This window comes from Mustela putorius, unplaced genomic scaffold (genome assembly GCF_011764305.1).
Source record: "Mustela putorius furo isolate JIRA1106 unplaced genomic scaffold, ASM1176430v1.1 tig00004007_pilon_pilon_pilon, whole genome shotgun sequence".
Taxonomy (NCBI): domain Eukaryota; kingdom Metazoa; phylum Chordata; class Mammalia; order Carnivora; family Mustelidae; genus Mustela; species Mustela putorius.
In genome coordinates, this window is record NW_025422145.1 from 6133051 (window position 1) to 6151277 (window position 18227).

The window sequence follows — 18227 nt, forward strand, 5'->3', positions numbered from 1 at the left end:
CCTCCGGCTTACGACACTGCATCGAGTCTCCTCTTCCCCAACTCACAACTGTCATTAGTCCGGAGGGCGCTGTTGACGGTGCTGTTCAGTGTGGGTTCGACTGAGCCTTTTCACGGTTAGATTGAGGTTGTACAGTCGGGCGGGACTATCACACGGGCCATGTTGTGCGCTTCCCAGAGCGTCCTGTCAGGGGTGCCTCCCGTCAGTTCTCAGTGTGTTCTCTACTTCTGGTGCTCTTAGCCAGGATTGCTTGGCAAACGTGTTGTCTGCCAGGATTCTCCGCACTAAAGTTACTATTGTTCCCCTTTATCTGGGAGGAGAGAATTTGAGACCATGTAAATATCTTCCCCTGTGATACTTTCTTCGATTTCAGCATCCATCAGTGGTTCCTTTATTTTAAAATAGCTGTGTTCTGGAGTTGAAATCCCCTGAAGGGCTTCTTGACTTCTCTGAATAATTTGTAACTGTTTACTTCTTTTTTCTTTGTTTCCAGGTATTTGACTGGAATGGTTGACAAAAGGACACTTGAGAAATATGAAAGAGAAGCTAAAGAGAAGAACAGAGAAACTTGGTATAGTAGACATTTACGGCACTATAAATTACAGTTAGGGAAGGACTGCCTGCTTAATGCTGTTGTCGTCTACTTAGTTATCTAAGTGTGTGAGGTCTGAAGTGGTGTCATAACAGAGGAGAGGTTTCCTTTCCCCTATACTACAGAGTAGATCAGCTCCTGCTGACCTCACAACTTGCATCTTTCAGTTAGCAAAAACAGGTACTAATATAGGTATTTATTTAATTTTTTTTAATTTTCAAATTTTTTCTGACAGGGCTTTTATAAAAGGGAAGTGGCATCACATGAACTTTGAAAAATCAGGGGATACCCAGTAATTGACTGGATATTTGTAAAAGCTCCCAGGTGTTTGAATCACAGTAATAGAAGTTTCATTCTCTTGATTTTCATTTCAGTCTAGTCTTGTTTGTGATTTAAAAAAAAAAAAAAACGGCTTTTTTATTCTTAAGTAATCTCTGTGGGGCTCAAACTCACAACCCAAGATCAAGAGATGTGTGCCCCACTGACTAAACCAGCCAGGCACCCCTGTCCTGTTGATGATTTTAAGTGAATGCCGAACACAAGGCTGGATGTCATCATTACGCCTTTAGTGCTAGGGGAATATCTTAAAACCTTACGTTTTTAGCAATGTTAACCTTATTTTCAAATTATTTCAGGTATCTGTCTTGGGCCTTAGATACAAATCAGGAAGAACGAGACAAGGGTAAAACAGTAGAAGTGGGCCGTGCCTATTTTGAAACAGAAAAGAAACATTTCACAATTCTGGATGCCCCTGGCCACAAGAGTTTTGTCCCGAATATGATAGGTGGTGCTTCTCAAGCTGATTTGGCCGTACTGGTAAGTATGACCTTGCCGGTTCACCTGCACATTTGTGAGCAGCCCCGCTCAGTGCTTGAGTTTATCCTCCCAAAGCTGAAGTGGAGGTTGGAGTGTGCTGTAAGACACAGTGACAAATTTCATTTTCGGCTCACTCATCTGCTCAAGAGATCTTCGTAATTGGATTCCCTTCGGAAAACGTGTTTCATCTTTTCTCTGCCATTGCTGTTACCTATGACTGTGTCAACTGTGTCAGAGTTTAGTACCCACTAAATGCCAGGCTGGGTCCACTTTGTACATACCGTGTGTGCCATGTGTGCAGAACTGAGTAAGAAATGATCTGTTTTCTTAAGGCCTCAGTTGTTTCACGGGGTGGTTTTTGTTTGTTTTGTTACTGTACCAGCACTGAATCACATACTTGTTTGAACTGCAACATAGATTTTGGAAGATGGGGGATCAGAAGAAACATTTACCGAAATCTGAAGCCAATTAGACATTGTGACATTCAAAAGCACGCAGGTTATAGCTCATGTACTGGTATTTCCTTGCAAAAAGCTTCTGACAACTGAAAGGAAAGCTGTTTCACTGCCCAGGGGGTATACCTGACTGAGTATGTAGGAATAAACTGTATTTCTTGGAATAGGTCATCTCTGCTCGGAAAGGAGAGTTTGAAACTGGATTTGAGAAAGGCGGACAGACGAGAGAACACGCAATGTTGGCAAAGACGGCGGGTGTGAAGCACTTGATTGTGCTTATTAATAAGATGGATGATCCAACGGTAAATTGGAGCAACGAGAGGTGAGCTTTGCCGTCGGACTAGCTCTTTGGCCGACGGACTAGTGTTTGCAGGCGTGGGAACGGAGTAAAGGGTGGTTTTGCTACCCTGTGCTTTTTTGCCCCCTCGGGTTTTTCTAAAACCTGAAGTTGTTTAATAATGAGCCTAGAGTCCACTTGCTTTATATTATGATTGAGTTATTTATAAATACTTACAGATATGAAGAATGTAAAGAGAAACTAGTGCCATTTTTGAAAAAAGTTGGCTTCAATCCCAAAAAGGACATTCACTTCATGCCATGCTCAGGACTGACGGGAGCAAATCTTAAAGAGCAGTCAGACTTTTGTCCTTGGTACACGTAAGTAACCTTTTCTCTTGTGGAAAAACTTTGTCTTTTCAAGTTATTTCAGAAAACGATGTAAGTAACTGTGGCTTTAAAAATAGCATCACCTTTGCTTATTTTTTAATTGGGTTGTCTTTTTGTTACTGTATTTTCACTTCTTGATGGTATCCTTTGAGGCGCAACAGGTTTTAATTTTTATGAAGTCCAGTTTATTTTTTGTTCTGTTGGTTGCACTTTTGGTGTCAAACCTAGGAAAAACTCGCCTAATTCAGTCATGAAGACTTAGCCATATGTTTCTTCTAAGGTTATTAAAGTCTTAGTTCTTATGTTTAGATGTGTGTTTCATTTTGAAAGAGTATCTTAAAAAAGCTTTTTTTGTTGTTGTTGTTAGGTAAAGTCTTGCTTACTAGAGCTTTTCAAGTTTTCAAATTAGGAAGTGTGAGTCTTTAAATTTGTTGTTGTTTTTTTCCCAAGACTATTTCGGCTATTCTGGGTCCCTTGAATTTCTGTATGGACATTAGGATCAGCCTGTCACTTTGTGCCAAAAGGCAGCTGGGATTTTAATGGGGATTGTACTGAATCCGTAAATGAATTTGAGGACCGTTGCTCTCTTGGCAATAGTAAGCCTCCCAGTTCATGCACTGTAGTTTTTTTGTTTTTTTTTTTTTTTAAGATTTTATTTATTTATCAGAGAGAGGGGGAGAGAGAGAGCACAGGCAGACAGAATGGCAGGCAGAGGCAGAGGGAGAAGCAGGCTCCCCGCTGAGCAAGGAGCCCGACGTGGGACTCGATCCCAGGACGCTGGGATCATGACCTGAGCCGAAGGCAGCTGCTTAACCAACTGAGCCACCCAGGCGTCCCCATGCACTGTAGTTTTAAATGGGAAATTATTTTTATAGATCCCTGATTTGAGAGCTGGAAAAGTCCATAAGAATTAAGCAATAGATTGTAGTCATTTCAGGGGTACTTGGGTGACTCAGTCGATTAAGTGTCCCAACTTTGGCTTTCAGCTCAGGTCATGATTTCAGGGTCAGAAGACCCGTCGGGCTGCTTGCTCAGCTTGGGGTCTGCTTGAGATATTTTCTCTCCCTCTGGCCCTCTTCCTCTGCTCACTGTCTCTCCTTAAAAAGAATGTAGTCACTTTATTTCCAGATATAGGCCATTTGCTATAAAGGTTTTTTTATCTGTGGGGCTGTTTTGTTACATTTTTGTTTTCTGAGGAATGAAAGGGAGGAACCAGATAATAAATGGGGTCGGATGAGAAGAGTATGTGGATGGAAAGAATGTATTATAGCTGTGTTTTTCATCTAAAATTACAGTCTTAAAATTATGATACTCATGTTGATACTCTTTAATGGATATTGTTATGTTCTCAGTGGATTACCGTTTATTCCTTACCTGGATAATTTGCCAAACTTCAATAGATCAGTTGATGGACCAATCAGGCTGCCAATTGTGGATAAGTACAAGGTACCCAGAATGTTCAAGAGATTGGGAGGGAAATTATGGGAGGGGTCATTGATTTGTGTTTTGAGAAACAATCCTAATAATTGACAACATAGCGTGGATGTCTCTCTCTTAATAGCCTTATGTTATTTAGTGCTGTGGATGGATCATCATTTCATCAGCTGGCCTAGTTACTCAAGCTGTTATCCCAGTGAGCCAGTGGGCATTTTTTTAGAGAGAAAGTCAAACAACTAAAGCTGCCGGACTGAAAGGATTTGCATAGTCATTGATGGATGTTGACCGATAGCCATCCAAAATACCACCAGCAGTGTGTGAGTGTGGCTTTTACCGTAGCCTCACCGACACTGGCTATTAGTCTTTAGAAAAATAAACTATTATTTTGAACTGGATTTTCAACTTGTTTTTTTAAAAACTTTTATCAGTATGTAATACTTTGACTTCCTCAAAGAATTGATTATTTCATTAGCTCCATGCTAAATTTCTTAAACAAGTATTTTTCCAATTTTATACATGAGGAAGCAGGCTCAGAAATTTTTGAGAGAACTCGAATTTAAATAATTGAGATCTTCATGTAAGATTTTATGCTGTTTCTGGTACTGTGCTGCTTTTTTTTTTTTTTTAAAGATCTTAGGCATCCTTATTAGTACTAAAATTGCTTATACTAATGACATAATATATTTTTTACCTATCCTGTGTTTAGGATTAATTCTAACCATTCTGACAGTTGAGCTAAAGATTTTCTGAGTAAGCTCCATAAGATTTCACTTGGGGTTGTTGAACTGTTGTAGAGTAGTAATAAAAGTCTTTAACTTTTTTTTTTTTTCACTTTTAAACAGGATATGGGCACTGTGGTCCTGGGAAAGCTGGAATCAGGATCTATTTGTAAAGGCCAGCAGCTTGTGATGATGCCAAACAAGGTGAGAATTAGTAATGCTCTTTTTCATTTAGATGTTCTCTTAAAAATATTAGCAAAGAGTTATAACTTTTGAAAAATGTAGTGCTTTCCATTAAAAAAAAAAACGTAAAGTCTAGGATTATGTTTTATTAATATTAAGTACACAGTTTAGTACAGAAGATAAGGAGCTGTGTTATCCAGTAACAAATGGGGAAGAGCCAGTATTAGTACCACGTTAGAGCTAAAAGATGTATCCTCAAGAGAGTCTTACCTTCATTCTTCACCAGATGCAAGTAGAGCTCTGGAGTGGTTAAGTGACTTGTTTCTGTTAACATATTGGATTAGCAAAGTGAGCCCAGGATGAAAACTCAAGTTTAATCATGATATAATTTGCTTTCTTTTTCTTTTTTTAATTCTTAAAAAAAGTTTTTATAAAGATTTTATTTATCCATTTGAGAGAGGGAAAGAAAACACAGGTGTGGGAGAGGGGCGGAGGGAGAGAGACCAACGGACTCCCCACGGAGAGGGGAGTGTGATGTGGGGCTGGATCCCAGGACCCTGAAAGTGGGACCAGAGCCAAAGTCAGACACTCAGCCGGCTGAGTCACCCAGGCGTCCCTGCTTTCTTCTCTTTTTCTTGTATTGTTACATTGGATACTATAAAATGTGCTCTATCTATACTCCTAATCTGTTTTGAGAGAAGAGAATGTGCCGTTATCATAAATGGGTTTTTTCTTAGTTCTTTCTTCCTGCCTTTTTGTAATTTGTTTATTATGGAGGTGGGTTTCATTAAAACGCATGAAGTCTCCATGAACTGTTGCTTTGTGTTATTTTTGGCTGCTCGGTTGCTGATAATCATGTTACCTGTTTTTCAGAGGGGCCTTCTCTGACAGCTTCAAAGATGTTTATGTAGGAAACTAGGGCCTCAGCCATCAGAACCTCCAAATTAATAGGGCATCTGGGTGGCCCAGTCAGTTGAGTGTTTGATTTTTCGTTTTGGCTCATGTTACAATCTCAGGGTCTTGGGATCCAGCCCCACAGTGGGCTCTATATTTAGCACAGAGTCTGCTTCTTATCCCTCTCTCTGCCCGTCTCCAAGCTGTGTATGTTCTCTCCCTCTGAAATAAATACATCTTAAAAAAAAAAAAAAAAAAAGGATTAGAAAATGTATCCATTGTTAGGATAATGCTCAGGTGTAATTGGCATTTTATAAATTATACTTTGAGTTTTCTTGATGCCTTATGCACGGAAGACTGGAGTATCCTATCATAGTATTTTTTTTTTTTAAGATTTTATTTATTTATTTGACAGACAGAGATCACAAGTAGGCAGAGAGGCAGGCAGAGACAGAGGAGGAAGCAGGCTCCCTGCCAAGCGGAGAGCCCGATGTGGGGCTCCATCCCAGGACTCTGGGATCATGACCTGAGCCTAAGGCAGAGGCTTTAACCCACTGAGCCACCCAGGCACCCCTCATAGTATCTTTTTACTAAGGTATTTATTGACACAACTTGAATGTCAACAGCAGTCGAATGAAAATAATTATCATTGTGAATCCTGGCTCAGAGCAATTGCAGGAGTAGTTCAGTCATGGTAATAGAAGGCAGATTGGTGGTTGCAAAAGTCTAGGGGCTTGAAGAATGGGGAGTGACTTGAATGAAAGCACAGAATTTCTTTTTGGGATGATGAGGATGTTTTGGAACTGTGTGCTGATGTTGGCTTTACAGTATCGTGAATGATGAGATGCCACTGAATTGTACAGTGTAGAATGGTTATAAAAGGTAAATTTGATGAGTGTTCTACTGTAGTAGAAAGAAAAGTAGAATTCACCATGATGAGCAGGTGGACTGGGGGCCAGGCTAGACTAGTTATAACTTGTCTGCGGGAGCTAGGACTTCATACAGGGGAGCAAGCAGGTCAGCATAGCTTCACCTGCCTCTGGGAGGCAAGCCTCGAAGACTCCATTCCTGTCAGTCCTGCTGAGTCTCCGTGGAACAGACTTAAATATTTCAAAAGACAGAGATGCCAGACTATCTTACATTAAAAAATTAATGGTTGGGTAACCTACGAAATGGGAGAAAGTAATGGGAGCCACCCAGGCGCCCCTAAATAGTATTCTTTTAAAGCTTAATTGTTCAGATAACCTTTGAGAAGCACACTCTTCAGATATTTGGCGTTGATAGGTAATAGAAGCTGTACCCATTAAACCCTAGAATTCAATCCTAATAATCAAAACGACATTCATAAAATTAAAATCCAAGTATTAGATTTAATGTTTTAATTTTGAAAAGGTGAAAAAAGGGGGTGCCTGGGTGGCTCAGTGGGTTAAAGCCTCTGCCTTTGGCTCAGGTTGTAACCTCAGGGTCCTGGGATCAAGCACCGCATTGGACTCTGCTCAGCGGGGAGCCTGCTTCTCCCTCCCTCTCTACCTGCCTCTTTGCCTACTTATGATCTCTCTCTGTCAAATACATAAATAGAATCTTTAAAAAAAAAAAAAACGATTTCTTACAAAAGGAAAAGAAAAGGTAAAAAAGGCAAATGCTGGTTAATACTGTGTTCAGTTTGGAAATTATTAGGATGTGATAGTAAAAAGCTGATGAATTAATATTTTAATTGGCAGTTTATACTTGTAGGATAGGATTTTCATAAAATTCATGTCATATAAATAAAGTTTTATATCCAAAACGTGTTTTGGCCAATCCATTTATACTTAGAAAAATGTGGCTTGTAAGTCTTTAAATGAATAGTCAGATCATTTTATGTTCTGCTCTGCAGTGCATGTGTCAGGAAACCCCCAGTCCTGGGTTTGATTTGTCTTTTTTTTTTTTTTTTTCTCCCTTAAGCACAATGTGGAAGTTCTTGGAATCCTTTCCGATGATGTAGAAACGGATTCTGTAGCTCCAGGTGAAAACCTCAAAATCAGACTGAAAGGAATTGAAGAGGAGGAGATTCTTCCAGGATTCATCCTTTGTGATCTTAATAATCTTTGTCATTCTGGACGCACATTTGATGCCCAGGTGAACTTGTTATTGTCACTGTCTTCGTGATCTTTACTTTAAATGAAATTAGAATTTAAGTATCATCATGCCCAATATAGGGCTTGAACTCATGAACCTCAAGTTGAGTCACATGCTCTACTGACTGAGCCAGCCAAGCACCCCAAGTTCTTCTTTTTTTAGTCTCCTGTTAATAATACATATTATTACTTAGACATTTTACCCAAAGTGTCTTTCCCCATAAATAGAGCACAGTTGCCTTGGAAATTAGGGTGTGTCTGCTCATTCAGAGTCCGTAACTTTCCAGACAGGAAAACACAGTTTCTCTGTTATTGGCAACCTGACTTCCGCATAAGAATGACAGTGTAGCTACAGAATTTTTGAGTTTTCTTATAAGCTATGATGATAAATTAGGTTTTGATGCTGGATATAAGGTTGTTTACTTTTACTGGGCCTTAGATACTGAGAATTGGGTAGAATTAGGAGAAGTTGACATCTGGAACAGAATAAACCCAGAGCAGCTGTAGTGGTCGTGATTACCGTAAATCCTTGGGGGGTGGGGTGGAGGGAAGGCTCCGCAGAAAAGTAGTCCACCTGCTCTGTTTCAAAGTCTGGGTTTGGCCAAGAAGGGCAGTGGGGCGAGGATATCCGAGTTCAAGCTTGGATCAGGCGACCTGACCCAGCACTTGTAACTCAAAAATATCTTGAGACAGTGAGTTCCCTATTGCGGTACTATATGGAACTGGAGAACATTCAGTGCTTTTTTTTTTACCCCAGGGATAAAGATGTGAATTTTTTTGTTTGACAGATAGTGATCATAGAGCACAAATCGATCATCTGCCCAGGTTATAATGCGGTGCTGCATATTCACACCTGTATTGAGGAAGTCGAAATAACAGTGAGTCTTAATCAGTTGATAATTAAGCTAACTGGGGTTTTGTTCTTGTATGTGTTTGAAGACTGTCTTGATCATTTTTGATCGGCAACAGTGATGTACTCATTTATTGGCACTCCATGTCTTAAAGATTCTCTTATTCGGCATTCTGATCTCATTCTTTCTCCTTGGATAGGCCTTAATCTGCTTGGTAGACAAAAAATCAGGAGAAAAAAGTAAGACTCGACCCCGTTTTGTGAAACAAGATCAAGTATGCATCGCTCGCTTAAGGACAGCGGGAACCATCTGCCTTGAGACCTTTAAAGACTTCCCTCAGATGGGGCGCTTTACCTTACGAGATGAGGGTAAGCCTTTATACTGATGCCTCGTAGCATCTCTGGGATGTAGAGCTTGTTCCGTCCGAGTATGGTGTGCATCACAAGTTCATAGAAAACCTGGTTGCTTGTCCTGTAATGTGTTCCGATAATAAATATTTTACGATTCAGTGAATCGAACAGACAGAACCAACCATGTAGCAATATGCTGTAGATTAAGAATCTTAATTATGATACTTTGCAAGTAGTGGGCTCTGCGAGTTATTTCCTAAATGAGACATTTCTATGATGAAACCCTTTGTAGTACATATGGTTAAAGTCCATGTTGAAGGGCTTAACCCTGTAAGGCAAGTGTTTGCCATATGAGCCTCTGAAGTAGAAACTTGTCATTTTTGTGGTCAGGAGACACTTGAAAATCAAATACGACAGACGTTCAGTACGCTGATACTGGGGGTATGAGAGGGACACAGACCTTGTGGTCTTTCAGCACCTGATTTTTATAGAGGTTTAGTGTCATTTTGTTGGTATGGGTGTCCATTTCTACCTAGTTCTGAGGAAAGTTGTTGTTTTTTTTTTTTTTTTTTTTTTTTTTTTTTAAAGATTTATTTATTTATTTATTTGACAAGTAGGCAGAGAGGCAGACAGAGAAAGAGAGAGGGAGAAGCAGGCTCCCCGCTGAGCAGAGAGCCCGATGCGGGGCTCAATCCCAGGACCCTGAGACCATCACCTGAGCCGAAGGTAGAGGCTTAACCCACTGAGCCACCCAGGCGCCCCTAGTTCTGAGGAAATCTTAACTTGTGGCCATGAAACTCTTTGGTAGCATGAAAACAAAATGGTTCTTCCTAAATGTTTCTCTGTGGATCATTAATATTTCTAACTCCAGTAACTATTTTAAGAGTGTGGAAAACTTTCCATTAAACATTGTGGTTCACTTGAAATAGAGCGTCTGCACCTTGCGAGTTCATTCCACTTCTGTTTGACAGAAAACTTACTGTGTGTCTCCTGCACGTCAGGAGCTGTGACAAGCACTGGGGATGTCATGATGAATATAGCTTCTGAACCTTATTCAGAGGAATCTGTATAAAAGACAGTATTCACTGTATTTTTAAGTCATTATCTTAAATTCTTCTGGTAATAGTGAACCTTGTTACTTGGCTTTGTCCTGATAACATAAACAAATAAGAATCTTAGTTACCAATTAGAAACTGACAAAAGAGGGTGAATGGAAGAAATTAATGTAGCAAGAATGTTTAACCCCAGAGTTGTTTTTTCTTGAAGAGTAGCTTGGCTATAAGATTTTTCATGTGACTTATTGGGATTTGTACCCCTTATAATAGGACTAAGAATCCCTCTTCACAGCTCTACTGAGTTCATTTATGTATCTTGAAATTGACTTATTTTAAGTGTACAGCTGAATGAATTTTAGTCTGTTTATCGGTTTTACAGCCATCACCACAGTCTAATTTTAGAACATTTGGAACATCTAAAAAAAACCCTTCTACCTGTTTACAAGTCATTTTGTGTTCCTGTCCCTAGCAAACCACAGATCTTTCTGTTTGCATTTTTGGGACATGCTGTATAAGTGGAATCATACAGTTTGTGGTCTTTAGTGTCTAGTTTATTTCACGTGGCATATTTTTGAGGTCCAACCTTTTGAGGTTACAGCCATGTTGTAACATGTATTGAATGTAATTCATTCCTTTTTATTGCCAAATAGTATTCCATGATACGGATATTGCACATTTTCCTTGTCCAGGCTTAGGTTTATGATACAGCAGATAGCAGATGATGTTTCCTTTCAAGTCTAGCCATCCTCTAAAGACTCTGGTAGTAAGACTGCTTGATCAGAAGTTGTGCCTCTGGTGGTAAAGCCGGTTATTCAGTAATTTACGTTGTGAAAAATAATTTCATGATTTTGAATGCCTCACATAGCTTTGCTGTTAACTACTGAAAAAGGGTTTTTGTTTCTGTTTTTTGTTTTTTGTTTTGTTTTTATTTCATTTCTAGGTAAAACCATTGCAATTGGGAAAGTTCTGAAACTGGTTCCAGAGAAAGACTAAGCATTTTCTTGATGACCCTGCACAATACTGTGAGGAAAATTGACTGCAAAAGCCTACTTCACACCGCCTTCTCTTATTTTCTGCCCATTGACAAACTTCTTCCCGTATTTTGCAAAGACAAAAATCCACAGCAAAAGTCCACATTATGTCAGCTTTCTCATATTGAGAGCTCTGCTATGCCACTGTTGAATTTTCCCCCAGATTTTTTTCCCCTCCCCTCCCAAACTCTGCTTCCTCGGACAGATTTGGCAATAGCTTTGTAAGTGATGTGGACATAATTGCCTACAATAATGAAAACTTACAGGAATTTTTTTATTTTTCATTTTCCCCTTAGGCATACTTAGTCTTTTTTCCCCCAGGCAGATGATTCTGAGTGTGCGAGTGTGTGCACATGTTACAGACAACTACCATGTTAATAAAATATTCAATTTGAAATCCTTTTCGGTATTTGAATTGCTTTTGAATAACGTTTTTTATCTGGATGTAACATTGTTGCATTAGCTTTTTAACTTACCAAGTAACTGAGTACATTTTATGACTTGGACTTTTCTAAACTCTTTCCCTACCCCACTACTTTAAATGAGGCATTTCCAAACGATGCGCAAGTTTGTATTAAAGGAACGCATTAGTTTGACCCCTTCCTTTGATGGTTAATGCATACGTCCACTTAACATACCTTTATGGAGCTGGGACACTGCTTCAGTAGTAGGTCCGCCAGCTGTTTTCTGCCAATTTATATTCAACGTGATTTCTTAAACACAGTAAGTTGTTTTAAAGTGAAAGAGCAGCATGCTGTAATTTTTATAAGTAAAGCGTAATGAAATTGTACCCCTACAGAAAATTCCATTAACTTGTTAAATTAGTGGGATTTGCAATAAAGAAAGCATGTTGAGACCTGGCAGAAATGCCTCCTTTAGTATTCATAAGAGCCGCATGCATCTAGTTGAAAACTGTGCCCATTGCAAGTGCCAGTTCTGCAGATTACTCCGTTTACTATTTGTATCAGTGATTTTAAAGGTTGGATGATCCTTGCTGGTTCCAAGCTAAATCTCATCCAGCCACGAAAGGACACACATATTTAGAACCACCCGAATCTGCACAGACTAAAGTTAACAGTGATAAGTAGAATCAAGCACAGTATCGAAGTTTTTCTCAATTATTTGAAATTGACTGTTTTCTTAAATATAAAGCTGAAACTTGCTAAACTGTTATCTGGGTGAACCACAATGGAGCATTGTGGTGGTTTTTAAAGGCTGACTTTATACTGTAACTGTCACGACTTTGAAGTTTTTAATGAGAATAAATGGGAAATGAAAAGCCACTTTCTGGGTTTATTGGAAGCCCCCCCCTTGATTCCGAGGGCTGTTGCCATTTATCAGAGACTCAGCCTCTTTTAGATTGTGGTTTATCTAAATAAGATGCTTCGTAACTGTATATTTAATGACACATACCTTCCCTCAGAAAAGAAAAGCCTAGTCAGACTGTATTTCCAGTCACAAAACATAAAACTTGATTTAACCCTGTTCTCTTAACTATAGAATTACCATTCATTTCATGAATGAGGCTGTATCTTACGGACAGAGCAAAGTTAATGTCCTACATCTTCCTATAAGTATACTCATGGCTATTAAATTGCATGAAGTTTAGCTAAATTTTATTATGTCAGCGAATCTCTGGGCTTTTATTTCTCTGGGAAATCTGGGAGCTTCATAATCAGTACATACGACTCTTTTTGTACTTCCAAGTTACTAGGAACAAAATAGCAATTGCTTGGATTTTAAGGAATCTTTAAGAGCTCAAGAGTTGTTGAAATTATTTCCAAATATAGATTTCCATTTTTAAATTGAGCATATTTTTAAAAACCAGTTCTGTTTGCTGTTAAAACACTTAGACTTTTAGGATATTATGTGCATGTTGCCAAGACTCTTCCGCAGAAAGATATGGATACCAACTGTCAAGGGCCTGCCTCCAAAACAGAAGAGATAATGAACACAAATGTCATTGTGAACTAGAGATTTCATTGAATTTTTTTACACATTTGTGCAAAAATGATCTAATCATTTAAAAGAACCCCCCTGTTAAATACGGACTTGGAAGTTCCTTGGGAAGTGTTCATTCAGAGTTGATGCATTTTAAACTCCTCATCACCCTGTCTAGTGATGGGGATGAGGAAATGAAAGGTCTGGTGTGAACCGGCCGCGTGTGGCGCCGGGCTCTGCAGAGCCGTGCAGGGAGGGCCCTGTGCTGTCCCCCGCCCTGCAAGCGTGTGGATGTGGCTGACCACGCGAACGTACTAGGGTCATTGGCTGCAGATGAGGGTAAAACGGACCCAGACATCTTTTCCTCCAGCTTTAGCATAGATACGTTCGAATCACAATGTTTTTCGCATCTTCTTACATTAATGTTCTGTATACAACTTTCATGCTAGGCTATTTATAGTTTTTTAAATTAATGAACTGAATTGAAGAGAAGGTGTTGTTGAAACAAACATCTGAAGTAATTGCCACTTTAAACTTTACTGTGGGGGAGGGGAAAGGGCAGCATCCATTTCTTGTTTCTCATTCGCAAAAGGGACTTACCCAGGGAAAATCAATGTGAAATCAGACCCGGAGAGTTGGACTGAGGATGTAATGCCGTGAAATTAAGCGACGCATAGTAAAGTGTTCTCGAATACTTAAGCCCATGTATGTTTGTTTTGAATGGAAAGTCTTGAAATACGTGATAATTGAATGTAAACGCTTTGTAAATTGTGAAAGTACAGGTGGTTCCCCACAACAACAGGTGACTTGTCTGCTAGTTCCTCTGCGACAAGAACCGCGTTTTCGGTGTGGGACGGACTCTGCGGGGGGTGCCCTCCCACGCCCCGGCACCCTCTCGGCTCCAGTGCCACAGATACCGCGGCGCACGCCTTCCATCCGTGCAGTTTTGCAGCCCAAGAAAAAGGCCAGCCTCGTGAAAAACTGCTTCCACGGTGGACTCTCGAGAAAAATCCGCTAAACTCCCTGGCATCTCCCGGAAGACTGGTCACAAGCATCACCGCCCCGCGGTCTGCGATGACCGTCCCACAGGGCGGCACTTCAGATCCTCTCCTCGGGGACACGGACTTCCTCACAGACCGCCGGCCACCACGTGAGTGGGGGCTTTGTGGCTCTGGGGACGGATTTCAGGCGATCAAGGGGCAAACGGTTTTTCCAACAGCTCTCAACCTCAGGCAGCTCTGAACCTTGAGAAGTCATCGCAGTCCTGGTTCCCGCCCTCCAGCGGCCTGTAGGACGGTTCAGTGTTCTGTACAGCGTTGGCCTGCCTTCTCAAGAGTCAAGTGTGCCATGAATCCTCCCCCAGGCACGCGTGCGGGAGACCATCAGCAGGATTTAGGGGACAATTTTCTGTCTCCGGATTAACGTGGCTTCCATTTCCTCCTGCTCATTTCTCAGTGATTCCAGCAAGATGCCGTCTGATACTCACGCTTCGTTTCTTTAGAGGTCTGGCCACGGCAGCAGCTTGTTAAATAAATAAATGTAATTACACGTGCACAACTCAAAAGACACTATATTAGCTAGGCTTAAATTTAACAGTCGGTTATATTAGATTTCCTAGTAAGCGGAACAGGGACAGTTTTTCTTCCATGTGAACCAGTTTATTGCCAGAATTCAGGCTGGGGAGAGTGGTACAACTCGTGATGGTTATGGCTCTAAGATATTCTTGATTTTCAGTATCCTGGAACATACTGAGTCTTCCCTTCAGTAAATAACACGTTTCACATACCTCTAATCCTATGCTTCCTTGAAACAGTACTACGCTAGCCAAGTTGTTTTACCAGGGGACGTTATAAGGGCCCGGAGATGTGAGTGGAGGTTAGAACCTTAACGTTCTCTAACATAAGGGAAGAACAGATCGGCACCACGTCTGATTAGGCAGAAGATGAGCATTTCTTAAGCAAGCCCCCCCGGCATGGGAACGGTCTTTTCTGCCTCACCACCCATGCCACTGTGCCCTTCAACACTAAACACGGAAACCTCAGGTTTGTGGACAGCAAAGGTAGAATGACATTTTTGTGCTTCCTGAGGCTCCCCTCTGCCAGGCACATTAGCTTAGTGCTCCAGATGTCAGCCCAAGTCCCTGCTACCTCCTTTCCCGCCGCTGGGGAAGAGCGTGCGGAGCTCCGAGCCCCTCGTGGTCTCCACGTGCTCTCCGTGACAGGTCTGAGCCCGGAGAGGATGGTCTCCATATTTTAAGGACTCCTACTGGGCTCTCGTAAATCGACTCACCTCTTAGTTAACTAGTTCGTCTGTTGTAAAGGAAATGTGGATCTCTCTCAGGCCAGGACTTAGTGACTAGTTTTTACTAGAACAGCGTAGGTCAATACCTAGCTTTTTTTTTTAAACCAATGAATTCAAGGGAACTGAGTAGCTCTGCTGGTGTTTTTAACCCAATTCCAAAGCATGGCAGAATGCTCTAGGTAGGAACTGTGGGAATCCAAGGTAAAGAAACCTTTTCTTATGATTTGTAGCTACCTACTGTGCCTGACTTGGTGCCTGTGTGAGGATGAAGCCCTTAGCCGCTCTTGGAATTACTCAAATGACTGAAGTTAAAAGAATTTGCTTTTGTAATAACAATAAAAATTGTCATCTTCCCTTTTGAAGGATTTGTCTGTCTGTTTACCATCGCCTGTATTACTGTCCCATGCTCTGAGTGCATCTGTCCGTCCTCTGTATAGTCGATTTCTGGGTCAGGTTCTGGGCACCCTCTCCCAGCAGATCTGGAGAGATCCGATGAGCCCAATCACATGAGGACCTGACAAACATGTGGTCTGCCTGCACATGGGATGCGAAGCTTTGTACAGTCTATGTGACTCAGTCTTTTTTTTTCTTTTTTTTTAAGATTTATTTTAGAACTCATGCAAACAGGGGGAGGGAGAGGCAGAGGAGCGGACTCTCCACTGAATGTGGAGCCCGACGCAGGGCTCGATCGCAGGACTGAGATCACAACCTGAGCTGAAACTCCGAGACAGACTCAAACAGCTGAGCCACCCAGGCGCCCCACAGGTGATTGAGGCTTAATAGCAGCAACCACACAGGAAGTCGGGATGCTTCGTAGTTGTATCTCAGTATGTGGCTTTGGGGAGTCGGGGAGACATCAGGGATTCTGTCAGAAGTACTGCCCTCTCTGTTGAGGGTTTTTAATAATGATCAAGAAGCCAAACTCTTAACATGCCAGGACAGGACATGAATTGTAAACAGAGGCAGGATTATACAGTGGCTAGTGAGTTGCCTGGCAGCAGTATATTCCTGGGTCCTCCTTTTACTCCACGAGTTTGAGTTCTTAAGCCTTCGTTGGTGAAAGGACTCATTTGCAGGTTTTAGTAATCAGTCTCTAGTAAAGGTGTCGGGCATTCAGCGCGGTCTTTGCTTATAACTTGTCAGCAAGCTTGCTGTCAAAGCCGGGGTTCATATTAGGGAAGTTCTAAGTGGCTTGGCACTGACCATGGCAGTTCACCACAATTTTCGACTCCCTAAGTGACTAGGTCTCCAACCCTTCCCATCTGACCCTGTGCTCGAAAAACGTGTCGGGACATCAGCCACACGGGGGCACTGTACTGCGGCGGGGAAAAGATGGGAAGGAATCTTAACACCTCAGGCCCACAGACGCCAATTTCAGAAACAGGTTGTTTCTATCAATGCATCTTTAAAAAGTAGCATCAATACCTCGGACACTGTAGCTTTATAGTGAACTACAGATCCAGTAGAGTAAATGATGGTCAAGTTACAATATTTTCCAAATTTAAAAAGACTTTTTAAGAAAAAAAAAAAAAAACAGTCTCTGGCCATGAGAAAAAAATATGTTCCAAAAAATACCTTTTTTAAAGATTTTATTTGTTTATTTGACAGAGATCACAAGTAGGCAGAGAGGCAGGGAGAGAGGTAGAAGCAGGCTCCCCGCTGAGCAGAGAGCCTGATTCGGGCTCCATCCCAGGACCCTGGGATCATGACCTGAGCCAAAAGCAGAGGCTTTAACCCGAGCCACCCAGACACCCCCAGAAAGTACTTTTTATTTAACCATTCTAGTAACAGGTTATGTTTTCAGTCTCTGGCCACTTGTGGCCATTCAGATGATATATGAAGAATTTTAAAAGTCACGTACTGCAGCGGCAAATTTTTTTGTTTCCTTATATTCATCCTCTAAATTCAGTCTTGAAAGTGAAATTTTTGTTACTGTGATTATGTATTTCCTTTAAACTTTTTCTTAAGGTTCTGGCCGAATTCCTTGCATGAAGTATTTTCCTGTTTTCTGCTAGAAATAGATTAATTAAAACAAGGAAACAAGAACCTTGCAGCTGACAAGTATACTTTTTGCTATTCAATTGCTGTTGTTTTTACAAGATATTCTTTTTTTTTTTTTTTAAGATTTTATTTATTTATTTGTCAGAGACAGAGGGAGAGAGAGCAAGTGAGCACAGGCAGACAGAGAGGCAGGCAGAGGCAGAGGGAGAAGCAGGCTCCCTGCCGAGCAAGGATCCTGATGCAGGACTCCATCCCAGGACCTTGGGATCATGACCTGAGCCGAAGGCAGCTGCTTAACCAACTGAGCCACCCAGGTGTCCCTACAAGATAACCTTTTTAACGTGGGGTTGAACTCACGTTGCTGATTCTGAGTCGCATACTCTGCCTACTGAGCTAGCCAGTTACCCCATCAGTTACTATTTTTTTGTGATATGATCTTCTGTCAAAAATTAGGCAAAATCTTTTCCCACAGCGTACGCGGAGTCACATTTAATGTTGCACGTTTTCTTATCCCATCCCACCTTTGAGCTCTTAAATATTTCATTTCAGAGCTAATGATCATGCCCAAATATTTAAACAGTAAAAGTAGTTAAAATTAACTAATGCATAGGTTGGGGTTTTTTTGTTTTGTTTTGTTTTAGATTTTATTTATTTGACAGCAACATAGCAAGAGAGCAAATACAAGTAGGGGGAGTGGGAGAGGGAGAAGCAGGCTTTCTGCTGAGCAGGGAGCCCCATGTAGGGCTCGATGCCAGGACCCTGGGATCATGACCTGAGCTGAGGGCAGATCAGACGCTTAACAACTGAGCCACCCAGGT

At 41.2% G+C, this 18227-nt stretch overlaps 1 protein-coding gene across 2 annotated transcripts in view; it reads left to right on the forward strand.

Annotated features, from left to right (window-relative positions):
- GSPT1 (G1 to S phase transition 1) overlaps positions 1–15770 on the forward strand; it is a 34626-nt gene extending 18856 nt beyond the window's left edge. For both annotated transcript variants that reach the window (XM_004750360.3, XM_045072247.1), the window contains exons 6-15: positions 494–571; positions 1228–1408; positions 2031–2185; positions 2380–2520; positions 3882–3975; positions 4809–4889; positions 7707–7880; positions 8668–8757; positions 8930–9098; positions 11076–15770. In XM_004750360.3, coding sequence (XP_004750417.1) covers positions 494–571; positions 1228–1408; positions 2031–2185; positions 2380–2520; positions 3882–3975; positions 4809–4889; positions 7707–7880; positions 8668–8757; positions 8930–9098; positions 11076–11128 — 1216 coding nt within the window. In that variant the 3' untranslated portion in view covers positions 11129–15770. The remainder of the gene's footprint in view (positions 1–493; positions 572–1227; positions 1409–2030; positions 2186–2379; positions 2521–3881; positions 3976–4808; positions 4890–7706; positions 7881–8667; positions 8758–8929; positions 9099–11075) is intronic.
- The last annotated feature ends 2457 nt before the right edge of the window (positions 15771–18227 follow it).